At 42.4% G+C, this 13,951-nt stretch overlaps 1 protein-coding gene across 1 annotated transcript; it reads right to left on the bottom strand.

Moving 5' to 3' along the window:
• Window positions 1-7,068: 7,068 nt before the first annotated feature.
• Window positions 7,069-11,964, bottom strand: LOC127767720 (uncharacterized). The gene is made up of 3 exons (XM_052293153.1): window positions 10,500-11,964; window positions 8,340-8,512; window positions 7,069-8,041 (listed from the first exon to the last, which is right to left on the bottom strand). The coding sequence occupies exons 1-3, from the start codon at window positions 11,890-11,892 to the stop codon at window positions 7,211-7,213; spliced, it is 2,397 nt and encodes a 798-aa protein (XP_052149113.1). The 5' UTR covers window positions 11,893-11,964; the 3' UTR covers window positions 7,069-7,210.
• Between the last annotated feature and the right edge of the window lie 1,987 nt (window positions 11,965-13,951).

Below are 13,951 nucleotides of genomic sequence, written 5' to 3'. Positions count from 1 at the left end.
CGAACATCCACTAATCAGCAGAATCCGAAATTGAACCAAGCAGCTGAATCCGAGTCTGGACCTTCTGTTGTACGCCTGGTGTATATAAGATTGATCCGATTTAGTCATATGTATATAAGATCGTAAAATCTAAATCGAGAGCATCTCGTTTTAGTCGTAACCAGTGACGGAACATCACAGACTGGAAGTATGAAAGTATCTACTTAACTAGAGTACTACTAGTTATAATAGAAAAACATAATCAAAGATATATTTTAGAGATCGTGTCATCGTCCAAAACGTTAAGAATTATAAAACCGAAAGGAGTAACAACTTAAAACTGAATGGGACATATCCTAGTCCAATGAATCTGGACCACTTATACAGATTTATTGGACTAAGATGTGTCCCATCTAGTTCCAAATTATTATATTTTGTGATGGAGGGAGTACGCGATTTCCAATAAAAAAATTATAAGTAGAATTCAGCAAAAGAATTAGGGATAACAATGTGATGATTATTTACGTTGTTATCTCTAATTCAATTCTTTGTGTATACCTCCATCCCACAAAAGTTGATGTTCTAGTAATTAGATAACTTAGCTCACAGTTATAAGTACCAATGTGCCCTCCAGTTGTTAGTGTGTTTAAGTGCTTGAGAAATAAAAAAGAATTAATACGTATGCACTCAGTTCAAATGAATGGACCAGAATCACCCGGGAGAAGTAGTAATGGCATCACAGAACTGCAGCGACAATCTTTACGGGATATTTAGCAATTGGTAAAACGACTACTTTTATGGGACGGAGGAAGTACTATATAATTTGAAGCCCATACTAACGTATGCAACCTCAGGCCATCTCCAATGCATGAGATAATCAAACCATGCCACATCCAACCAAACCAATTCACATAGTGACCGATCGCCAAATCATCACGAGGCAAAAATCGAACCATCGTATTATTTCCTCTAGTACTACCACTGCAGGAAGCAAACCAAAATTATCACAAAGGCAAAGGAATAAGGTTGATCCTTTCTTTCTGTTGGTGGATCTCGTAATTGAATTACACTCTGAAACTAGATTAGTAGAATCACTACTTAAAAAAAGGTTTATTCATACAGTTAGGATAGAATTTTGGGCGATCCCGGCTTTAGCTCCATTGTCGGCCTAGCAGCGGCAAGTCACGCATAGAGGTGATCGGTCCGGTGCAAGCCTTCCCCCGGATATGTGTTCTGGTGTTGTCGGTGCGTGGGGCGGTGGCTTTTTTTCTTCGTTTTCCTGGTTACGACCTCCCAGGGTTTTAATCTTGTAATTTTTTTTATGCTCTATCAATATAAACTTTACGTTGTCTGGTGCAAGTCGTTCAATAAAAAAAAGATCTTTGTAGGCGGATAGATGGCCCGTCCACACGCAGGTATTTGCGAAAATCAGTATTTTCGCATGTGGGCGGCCCAACCACATGCGATAATCGATTTTCGCAAGCGGACCTCTTAATGTGGCCACATGCGATAATCTATTTTTGCAAGCGGATGAGTTGTGCAGTCCGCCTAAAAAGATATTTTTTCCATACGCTGCATTAAGACGCACGCACGCGATAACACATTTCAGCAAAAAATGTAAAATAAAAGAATTATGAAACCCTAAGATATGCATCCACATGACACAACATTCATAGATCCATCCACATCTACACACCACAAACAAATTGTATAAAGAACATTAATCAAAGATTCATCCACAAACATAGACTACAAACAAACAAGAACAAACATGAACAACTAGAATTTCATCCAAAACATAGTACATGCAGCAATAGATCCGAGTCCGGCGGAGGAGATGAGGCGAGCGAAGGAGACGAAGAGGCAGAGGAGAGGAGACCGAGGGAAGGAGACGAAGAGGAGGAGGAAAGAAGGCCGGCGATGCAGACCCGGGGCACACGACAACGATGAAGAGGTAGAGGAGAATAGGCACCGGATCCCGTCCTCCTGAGGTCGCCCGTGCCGATGCCGGCCATCCCATGGCCACTGGCACAATGAAGCAGGAGAGGGAAGCCTCCCACCATGCCGCCTTATGGGGGCTGGTCTGGCCTCCCGACCACCCAATTCGGCTTCCCAACCGATCGATGACTTACCCAAGGTCGCAGGTGCTAGATTCGCCCGCCATTCGGTCAACGGCATTGGATCCACCGCCTCACCGTCGTCAGTGATGAATCTGCCTGCCCAGTGGTCGCCGACGATGGATCCACCGGTCCCGCTATCATCGATGCTAGATCCACCCTCGCACGATCGATCGTCGATGATGGATCTGACGGCCGCTCCTGTCGTCGCTGCTGCTCCCGGCCAATTTGAGCAGGGATGTTACGTTAGAGAGAGGGAGGGGAGCAGTGGAGAAGGTGGGGAGGGACTAGGAGAGTAGGGGAGGGAGATGTAAGTGAGGAGAGAGTGGGGAGAGGATAAGGATGGATGGCTGTAGTGGGGTTGAGGCTCATTTGCTCTCTATGTTAATCACATGCATGTGGCCTTTAAGAGGCCGCATGGAAAAATAAATCTTCACATGTAGCCCTTGAACCACTCCCCCGAAACGATTTCTGTGTGCAGGAGTTATGGTTCGTCTATAACATACTAGGGTCTTGTACAGAAAAATTAAATATGCAGTAGTGAATCAAACCATGCATCGTGGACCCCATGTCTTGGTGAACTATTCAATTGTCGGTTCAATTAGCTTATAGTGCAAGGATGTGTAATAAATAATGATGATGGCAGTTATTCGCACTAATGTTATTATTAGGGGTGCTATCGTATCACAACTGCTAATCAAGAAATAACCTAAAAAAAAGTACGAAATTGAGTAAATACTAAGTCATACTATACCGTTGCTTTCTAAAGTGTTGTCATAAATAGGTAGATGGACATATGAAACTTCAGTTAATCTACCTATATGGAGCATAACCATAGTAAAAAAGACGAGACTGATGGTTGTATCGTAAAAAACAGAACCACAATCCTTCTTACTAGGTCGGTTTGCTACAAAGACCGGATATGCATTCTGTGTGAATCGGACGGTTTTACGTGGAAAACCGATGACCCGCCTTCTGTTGGTGAAAATGGGCCATCCTATAAAGGCTCATGATGCTTACTAACCAACCCAATACGCTTTAGAGCAGGTACAATAGCAGGCTATAAGTCAGCTGAAAATATATTTTAAGATAAATAAGGAGAGAGAAGAGTAGCGGGCTACAGATTTACAGCCAGCTGTAGCACGGGCTCCAAGACATAGTGTGTGTATGACTGGTGGGACTAGGTATTAATAGTGTAGTATATAACTATTGTATGAATAAGCTATTAGATTAGCTGTAGATAAATTGGAGCTAGTAGTTAGCTATACTATTAAACTTGCTCTTATTGCAGAACGGCCGTAGGAAGAGATTAAACGCTGTCTACCTAGTTGAAAACTTGGCGTCACTACCAAACAGCTAGCTTAGAGGAGATATGCATGGTAAATAAACTTTCCAGTTCAGCACCTAGCTAGACCGGACGAATCTTGTGGAAAATCCTGTGGAATTCCTACTTCCGAAAGGATACCCAAGTTTTCAATTGAATACACAGTTATTGGACCCAAAAAAAAAGGAAATGAAGGGCGTATTCCAAACAGAAATAAATAAAACCATCTTTTCTAAGGAAAATCCTTAAAGTCGGGCGACCGGTGCGGGGGAGCCGGATCAGACGCTCCCCCCGCGCGCCCCTCCTCCACGTGCGCACCTGTTGGGCCTACCCACCTCTCTCTCCCCTTTTTCCACAAAATATGTTTCACCTAGTGTACTTACAGTATTTCACTATTTATAAATCTAATGTTGCAGTGAATTAAAATACTCTTTTGCAACAAAAAAACCCACATATTTTGGAAACTCTCTATTAAGGGAATTTGGTTTATTTTTTGTTCCACAAGAAATGTTTCACTATATATACATCTAATGTTGCGGTGAACGAAACATTCCATTGCAAAAAAAAAACCACATATTTTGGAAACCCTCTATTAAGAGAATTTGGTTTATTTTTGGTCCACCGAAAAATGTTTCACCTAGTGTACTCACAATGTTTCACTATATATAGATCTAGTGTTGCAGTGAACAGAAACATTCTTTCGCTATTTGCTGAAACATTAGTTTTATATAAGGTGAAACAACACCCGAGTTAAACGAGTGAAACATTTTCGATCTACTTAGTGAAACAATTCCGATATACCTGGTGGAACATTGTGCAACATTTAAAAATAATTCAATAATAAGCTTTTTTTTCGTTGGAATATATCCATGTGTAGTCTTCTTTTGAATATTTAATTGCAACGAATTTAATGGTGCAATCGGATCATGATTTGGATAAGTAATTTAAGAGAAAAATCAGTTTAAAGTAGTTTTGCACGTAAATCGGGTGCTGACGTCATGCTTATGTCAGCGCCCGATTTTAATCTCCTCCCATCGGCCGCCCGAGCGGGAGTCACGTCCTCTTTCTAAGCCCAATTCAAGTAAGTTTAGTGGCTTATTTCAATAATTAGCGCATGGTAGATATTAGGCTTTTGGCTGTTACATTTTCGATACACAACTTCAAAACCCTGGGTCAGCCCCTGAAAGGATGTCATTACTCATTATATTTCCGCAGCCAACTTGCTTGATTTGGTGCTTGTTCCACTCTATGGCCAGTCAAATTCTCCTATAACACATTTAGCATGATAGCATATTTGTCTCTTCTTGCTACATTTGTTCATGCGTACGCGTTGCCGGCGTGCATGCTGGCCCACTAAGGCCCATGCATACACGCGCTTGTGTTTCTCTCTTTTTTTTCCTTTTTTTCCCTCTTTGTTATTCCCGCCGTACGGATAGATTAGTTTCCTATTTTTACTAGTGATTAGTTTACTAGTAATTTTTAAATCTTAACTTTAAAATTTTCAAATCTCAAGTTGAAAGTTTTCAAATCTCAAGTTGAAAGTTTTCAAAATTTTCAAATCTGGACTTGAAAGTTTTTGAATCGAGTCGAAAGTTTTCAAATCTTGAGTTGAAAATTTTCAAATCTCAAGTTGAAAGTTTTCAAAATTTTCAAATCTGGACCTGAAAGTTTTCAAATCTCGAGTTGAAAGTTTTCAAATCTGAGTTAAAAGTTTTCAAATCTCAAGTTGAAAGTTTTAAACTTTCAAATCTGGACTTGAAAGTTTTTGAATCTGAGTTGAAAGTTTTCAAATCTCGAGTTGAAAGTTTTCAAAACCGAGTGGAAAGTTTTCAAAATTTGACTTTAAAATTTAAATCTTAAATCAAAAGTTTTCAAATTTGACTTAAAAATTTTCAACCTGTTAGTAAAAAAATCTCCCGAAAAAAGAAAAAAAATCTTGAGAATCTTCCATAATTACTCGTCATTAGTGTTAAGTGGCTGTTAACTAATACTATAGAGTAGCTAGGGAGGTAATACTATAGAGTAGTTAGGGAGGTGCTCGCTGCTGGCGCGCACGCGCTAGCTAGCAGCTAACAAGGCCGGTGGGGATTAAACAGATAAGGGGCTACTAAGTAAGTTTAGTGGAAGCGGAAATCCTTGCCACGAAGCAATTTAGGAGCTATATGAACCCCTTATTAAGTTGCATGAACTGACTAAACAAAATAAAAAAACTTAAGCTAATAATTGAGGAAGATGCTCAATCAACTATTTTAACACTTTACCCTCACGTGAGCCTATTAATGTCAGACGTGGAATATTTATTAGTATAATAAATATCAAATTGAATGCACAAGCTAGTTTAACACAAAAGCATTCGAGAATGCTGCGCGTCGGGCGCCCGATGGCAGGGAAAAAATCGGACGCCTCGTGCCACCCGCGCCTCCTACCGGTCCTTTTAAAATGATTTTTCTCTTAAACTAATTATCCAATCTACGATCCAATCACATCGTTGTATTCGTTGTAATTAAATCTTTACAACAAGATCACACATGATTATATTTCGATAAAAAAATATTTTAGCTTTTCTATTGATATTTTTTTTGAATATTGCATATGATCTCTTTCGATGTTTCAACTAGTAGTTTTATGATGTTTCAGCTAGTGTACTTACGATGTTTCACTATGTACGGATCAAATGTTGTAGTGGATTTTGATATTATGGAACACGCCGTTGTAACAAATCACCCATATATTTTGGAAATCCCCTATTAAGGGAATTTGGGATTTTGATATTATGGAACGCGCCGTTGTAACAAATCACCCGTATATTTTGGAAACCCCCTATTAAGGGAATTTGTTTGATTTTTTGTTCCACCAAAAATATTTCACCTAGTGTACTCACAATGTTTCACTATGTATAGATCTAATGTTGCAGTGAACTGAAATATTTCATTGCAAAAAAAATCACATATTTTGGAAACCCCATATTAAGGGAATTCGTTTTATTTATTGTTCCACAAAAAAATATTTCACCTAGTGTACTTATAATGTTTCACTATGTATGGATTAAATGTTGCAGTGAACTGAAACATTCTTTCGCTATTTGCTGAAACATTATTTTTATATAAGGTGAAACAACACCCGATTTAAACGAGTGAAACATTTTCGATCTATTTAGTCAAACAATTCCGATATACCTGGTGGAACATCGTGTAACATTTAGAAATAATTCAATAATAAGCTAAAAAAAATTCGTTGGAATATATCCATGTGTGGTCTTGTTTTGAAGATTTAATTGCAACGAATTTAATGGTGCAATCGAATCATGATTTGAATAAGTAATTTAAGAGAAAAATCAGTTTAAAATAGTTTTTCACGTAAATCAGGCGTTGACGTCATGTCATGCTGACGTTAGCACCCAATTTTTCCCCAAACATTCGGACGTCCGAGCCGGAGTTGCCTCCAAAAGCATTAAACTGAAATTCATTTGTGCTTCGCGACATGTTGAACAGAAACCGCACCATCATACCTCCACGCCTTTGCATATAATCCTCAAACGTCCACACTTAAAATAACAAACGAAACAAGGAGCATGTCAACTGTCAGTTAAATCGACAAGCTGCACCTTCAAAGGGCAGAACTATTGAAAAGCTATTACAACAAAGAGAATGGCCAAAACTGTATATACATGTTAATGTAAGTAAATGTCCAACACAACATGAGGCAATTGAGCCAACACAATTCAAGAGGAAAACTCCTGTAAGCATCTATATCTTTCTCTAGTTTACTCAACAACCCATTGCAGCAAGTGCTACCTGGGATAGAACGGTGGATGACGGTAGAAGGGATAATTAGGCTGTTGGGGATTAAACATACCCATAAATTGAGAAACTCCAACATTTTGTGCAAATGCAGCGCTCTGATTTCCAGGCCAGCCTAGTTGGGCAGCATAAGCGTGAGATATAGGCATTGCAGCATATGGTGAATGCCCAACGGAATCAACCTGCACAATATGCGGAACCATAGGTGATATGGAAGCAGGGATAGATGGTGTTGGCAGCTTGGTGGTGCATGGCCTTGGGCGTTTCTCTTGTGGCTTACTTTGCTGTTGTTGTTGCTGCTGCTGCTGTTTTTTCTGTGGCTTCTTATGCTGTTGTTCTTGAGGCCTATTTGTCTTTTGTTGCTGCTGCTGCTCTTCTGGCTTAGTTTGCTCCTTCCCCATCTTCTCTTGCGGCTTAATTTGTTGCTTCTGCTGCTGCTGTTGTTGTTGCTCTTGAGGCTTATTTGTGTTTAGCTGTTGTTGCTTCTTCTGTTCTGGCTTAGTTTGCTGCTGCCCCTTCTTCCCTTGTGGTTTAATCTGTTGCTTCTGCTGCTGGATCTCTTGTCCCCTGTGCTGTTGCTGCTCGAGCTGCTCTCTCTTGCGCTTCTTGTTTGTATGCTTTTGCTGCTGCTGCTGCTGCTGCTCTGAATTTGAAGTTGAGGCAGAACAAGCATCCCCTGAACTTCGCTTCGTTGCATATTGATCTAATAATTTCTTCATTTCTGCCAGCATACCACTGCGCACGTTGAAATCAGTGATCTGCTGTTGAACTATGTTCTGTGCAACCATTAGACTATCCACCTCCTTCGTTATAAGTGGACTCTGCTCACAAGTAAATGTGCCATCATCAAATATTTAAACCATCAAAAAATAAATAGCTCGAGGAGAGAACAAATTTTTGTAACATAAACATCTACCAGACTACTACTACAAGAATTTATTTCCAATTTCTTAATTTTTGCAAGGTAAAAGATCACTCTAATAGTCCATGCATAACAATATTTCAAGTTTCTATTTACTCTTATGATTTATGACATCGATCGGTGCCAGATCACGTTGCAGTATAAATTAGAAAAGTACTACCCTAACATTTAATCATTTCCTATGGAGTAGTCAATACCAGAGACTTGCGTGGAGAATTCATATTAATTATATCCAGAGCATTCTGTTTTGCCCTTTCAACATATCCCTTCAGAAGAGAAAGTGGAGTATATTTGTCTATCAAATTAAAAGCTTGTGTTAACAGTAAGGCTTCGAGTTGTTGACCATTTCCAATCAAATAATCAATTAAGTCTGCAAAAACATGACAACAAGAAAAATGTCAGCAGACATTGCTCCAGCAAAATAAAAATTATCAAAGAGATAAATGTCTACAATTCTGTTGAAATGTATATATAAAAAGGAAATAACTAGTTAACTACAAGTAGCACAGCATCATAGTATCAAAAATTGAAATTTCATCAGCTAGTTACTACAGAGTATACATTGCACCAAGCAATTACCAGGTATATCTGTGATGTATCAATATCAGATGATAAACTATCCTACATGAGCTTATATTAACAGGTCTATCAAATAAACAAAAATGTCATTTGGTCGCAGCGTCTACAAACACTGAAGAAACTCCATTATGGAATTAACATTTTTTTTTACTGTGAATCAGGAAAAAGTACCTCGTGCAAAAACAGGGCCTCAAGGTGCACAAGTGGAGCAACTAAGCAAGTGAATAATAATTGAAACTTTGTTCTCAAGACTAGCATGCCAATTAGAAAGGATTTTTATTTTATCGTACAAATTATTGGTCAGCTGTCACTTGTATATACTGTCAATAGCCCTTCAATGCCTGGAGATACATGGAATATGCAAAATGGTTCAAGATGTTCAAAATGATTGACTGATTTAGACCATCAGAAGAGGAACACATCCCTAAAAAGCTCAACATATCTATATGTATTCATCGAACAAATACCACAAAAAATAACGCTTATTAGGAACTCAAATGAAATAAGCAAGTTATTAATCTAGATTTTTTTTTCTTGAACACGCAAGAGAATTGTGTGTCATTTCTTTAAGAAGAGAAGAAGAAAAAACAGGGGAGGAAACGATCCCTCCCCAAGAGTTAAAAAAAAAACAACGCATGCTTAAAAAGGCTATCGACCAAAACCCACGCTTAATCTAGATTTCAAGTGGATTTTCAATGTACAACATGATATAGTCACAGGCTCACAGCATAAGGATCACAATGATTGAGATCCACTGCCTGGGGAACTCCAAGCTGCTTCTCCAAATGAAAATTGATGTATCTTGAAATCAAATAATGTGCAGCCAGTACATTTTGAATAAAACAGTCCATTAAGACATGTTTTCATGTTGATCGTTTAAGTAATTAATTTTGAATCATAAACATCTATACAGTTACATTACAAGAGTTGGAGACTAGAAGAGTTAATAATCAATCAGGTATTGTTCAGCAGACACGGTCAAATTGGTTATGAAAAGCAGTGAGATATATGCCAGAACAGAGAAGCAAATACAAGAGATCGAGTTGTGCCATCTAGTTCTCTATGTTGTGCAATGGTTTTCCTATAGGATTCAATGATTAATTGCCCCTGAACATCTGAGGTATGTTGAAAATGTGGCAAAAGATGAAGCAGAATAGTAGAATTTGACCAGTTGACCTTCAGTTTTAGTTTTTTTATTGTACTCCCAAAATTCTCTTTTGTAGTGTGAAAAAACCACGCTTTATCATAAGAGAATATTCTGGGTTAAACGATGGTGAACAGATATTAGATTAGAAGATTATTTTTACTACACTATGAGTTCGACATGTTTCACTCCGACTACTATACAAGCACAACCTGCTTGCATGCAACATTTCTTGCTACCAGGAAAAGGAGTACTCTACCTATGCATCTCTTATTGGATGATTCACTATTGATGATTATCTTGAAGGCTAGCAGCATTATATGCAGTGCACATGTTCACTGTTCAGTGGTGGCTATGAAATTTGGCAGTAATGAAATGGGTCGAACAGACCTAGATGAAATACTGTAAACTATAGCATAATGTGCATGGACAGAGTGGCTGCAATTGAAAGAGAGAATTACACATTTCGATGAGTGTTTGCAGGGTGCCAGATAAAGGCTAGCAGCATTATATGAAGTGCACATGTTTACTGTTCAGTAGTGGCAATGAAAATTTATGGCATTAACATACTATCATTGAGCACAAAAGTGCAGGAACGCATATGATCCTTGAGTGAAGAGAGAGTCATCCATACCAGTGATCCTATTGACAAGCCCAAGACCTTTGCAGAGTTCGATGCAATTCTTTTTCTGTTGTTTGCGTGAAAGAGTACCAAAGATACAGAAGATCTCATCAACAGAAAACTCCGATACAATGTTGTAAGAAATGAGAAAATACAGGAGGCCCCAGGAGGACAGGTTCAAAACGTCCCTGCTGCTTCCAGTGCTGTCAATCATCTCCTTCCAATCCTTCGCCAGCTGCTTGGCCTGCTTCATTGTGTCTGAGGACAGCGAGGCATTCACTGCAGGTAAGCACCGAATCAGCCCAACACAGTTACCCCAAACCTTGGTGGTCTTCATCTTCTTGCTGAGAAGGAAACCCTGGACGACTTGGAGGACAAGGGCAGCAGCATCTGGGGCATGGCGCATCACCACGAGGTACTCATGCCAGAGGCAAATGCTCTGGTTCTTACACACCAATTTCAACAGCCCCCTGACGTCCATGCCAGCACACACTCCCCTAAGATGATCGCTGCAACTTGGAAGAGCTCGATTGCCTTGTTCTCGAGACGCTTTCTCGTCGCCCTCCTCGATGTCATGCTCCATAGATATCACCTTAGCCTCATTTTGCTCCTCCAATTTGGCCTCCATTGTCTCACCGTCAGCCACCTGCTGAACCCCTTGGGCCTCCACATCCCCATTCTCCCCAATGTCGTGTTCTTGAGAGGCCAGCTTGTCCCCATGTTGCTCCTCATCTTTGGCCTCAATTATCTCCTTCTCTGCATCATCCTCTTCCTGTTTCTGCACTGGAATCGCACTCTTGGAAGCCTCATCAGCATCTTCTTTGGACTTCTGCATCTCCTCGTTGGCTCCCTGCTGCTCCTCGTCGACCTCCTCCCCGGCCTCCTGAACCTCTTCTCTGACTTCCTCTTCCTCCTCCTCAATCTCCTCTTCTTCCTCCACAATCTCCTCCTCGACCTCTTCCTCCTCAATCTCCTCCTCTTCCTCAACTTCTTCCTCCTCAACCTCTTCCTCCTCCTCCTCTTTCTCCTCCTCGTCGCTGTCCTCTTCCTGCTTCCCGCCCTTCTCGCCGTCGCTTGTGGAGGCGGCGGCGGGACCTGCAAGCGCGGGGCGGGCCGCCTCGAGGACCCGGAGCTGGCCGAACCGCCGGTCGATCGACGACTGGAGCGAGGAGATGTAGGAGTCGAGGTCGCCCCAGGCGAAGGGGAGCGGGAAGGGCGAGCAGGCGGCGAGGACGTCGAAGGCCTCGCGCAGCGCCTCCTTCTTCGCGGGGAGGGCGGCGATGGCGGCCTCCATCTCCCCCGTCGTCATCTCCACCGGCAGGCCGTGCAGCGCCGGTGCGGAAGGGGCCGCATCAGATTTTGGACCGGCGCCGCCGCCGCCGGCGGCAGCGGCGGCGGGGTCCATCGCGACGCCGTCACGCCGCGCCGACGGCGAGACGAGAACGGCGTGAGGGATTCCTTCCTCTCTCGTGTTGCGGCAAAGCGGATCGAGCCAAACCGAAAAGACTCGGAGGAGAGATTAGAACGTGGTTTAGTTGGGCTCGGACTCGGACTGCGCCGTGATTTACTTGGGCTTTTCTCTTTGGAATAAGTTCACTTTAGGTCCCTCTATTTGTCGGTCAGTCCGATTTTCATCCCTTAACCGTAAAACCGGATACGACCCGTCCCTCAACTTATGAAAACCAGACAAACGAGATCCCTCGGCAATATGGAGGGTGGTTTTGGCCGATGTGGCACCTACATGGCTCTTTTGACTAGGTCTTCGTCCCACGTGGCATTGACGTGGCGGTGACGTGGCAACTCAATATGAAAAATATTAAACCCCGTGGGACCCACATGTCAGTTTTAGACACAAAGTAATAAAAAAATGGTGGGGTCCACGTGGGCTCCACATGTCACTCCCCCCTACCTCTTCTTCCTCCCCTCTCCCCATCTCCCCATCTCCCCTCTCCGGCCACGGCTGTGCCGGGCAGGGACGGATTTAGCGTATTAGCAGTGGGGCCCTGGACCCCACTCAAATTTTACATATATTACACATACCCCTAATCATATTACCAATAGGCCCTCACTCTTCTAGTTTTTCTTCCTTTGCAATCTTTGTGCGTGCGGTGAGGACAGTATTGAGGACTCGAACCGTCTGCTCCCCTTCCCTGGATCCCAATCTACAAATCGTAATTACCGGAGCTATTGAGGCCATCAAAATCTGGTGCTTCCCGCAGTTCGCCGTTTCCCACAGCCTGCAAGTGCCGGCGCCGAAGGAGGCCGTCGCGACCACCGCCTGGAGGCTTCACGAGAGCCACGGATGGCGGGATGTCGGCGTCCTTCCATCGCTATCTGCCCAACAACGCATCTCCCGTGCCAATCGCGTCATGCCGCAAGTCGTGGACAGTCTCTATGGGCTATGGCCACGGCCCATGCGGCCATGTCGGCATGCCTCACCCGGTGCACCTGCAGCCTGAAACCCTCTCTAGTTGCCCTTGGTAAGTAGCCACGGTATGTTTTATGTTTACATTAGCAATTTTGTCTTTCAAAATTTTGAGCCATACTCCTCTAGTTTGTGGTAGCACTAATATCGTAATGCAACATCTCATCAATGATTTGGTAGGAAAAGATAATGACATATATTTGTAATAAAAAACAACAGCAATAATGAACACTAATGGAAGGAATCTAGTGCAAATGCATCAAAACCAATAACTAGACAAAATTTTGCAATGCCTCAAGCCCCTCAACCTACTGAAGTACTGATTCAGACAAGCTTCCTTGGAGTAATGTAATATGTCATAGTCATTTTTATGTAGGATCTGCAAAATAGGTGAATTTACTTGGGTTTTCTAACTTGCTATATATAAGTTATAAAGTTAAGTTAGATAATTTACATACCACAGATGCCCCCAGTCAATTTTTATCCTGCGTCCGCCCCTGGTGCCGGGGACTACCACCTCAAGAAGACTCCACCGGCACGTCCGCCCGTCGCTGCCCCAGTCCGTCGCGTCGGCTTCGCGCTGCCGTCCACCCCCCGCTCCGCCCCGCCCCGCCCCGCCGGCTTCGCACCGCTGCGCACCGGAAAGACGTCGACGACGAGGCTGGCGCCCTCCGCTTGGCTCCGCCGCCCGCCGAGTCGCAGCCGCACGCGGACGGGAGCTCGACGCAGCCCGCCGACGCCGCCGCGGAGGAGGAGGAGAACACGGCGCTCAAGACTCTACAAGTTCCATCTAGCTTTGCAAGGCCCATCAACCGCAGCATCATCGGTTCTTCTTCTTCGTAGTCGTCGTCTCAGAATTCTCTGCGGATGGAATATTCAGACCTGTGGATCGGACAAAGTATACTCGTTTGAATCATTGATCATAGCTGGAGAAAAAACCTAGGAGCTGGGGATAACTGATATGATATATATGGAAAAGGGATAGACATGCTATTTTATCTCTAACAATGAAAGATGTGATCATCTCAACTAACAATCC

This window comes from Oryza glaberrima, chromosome 3 (assembly GCF_000147395.1).
Source record: "Oryza glaberrima chromosome 3, OglaRS2, whole genome shotgun sequence".
Taxonomy (NCBI): domain Eukaryota; kingdom Viridiplantae; phylum Streptophyta; class Magnoliopsida; order Poales; family Poaceae; genus Oryza; species Oryza glaberrima.
The sequence above is the reverse complement of the archived record's forward strand: the minus strand, read 5'-3'. Positions and strand labels throughout refer to the sequence as shown.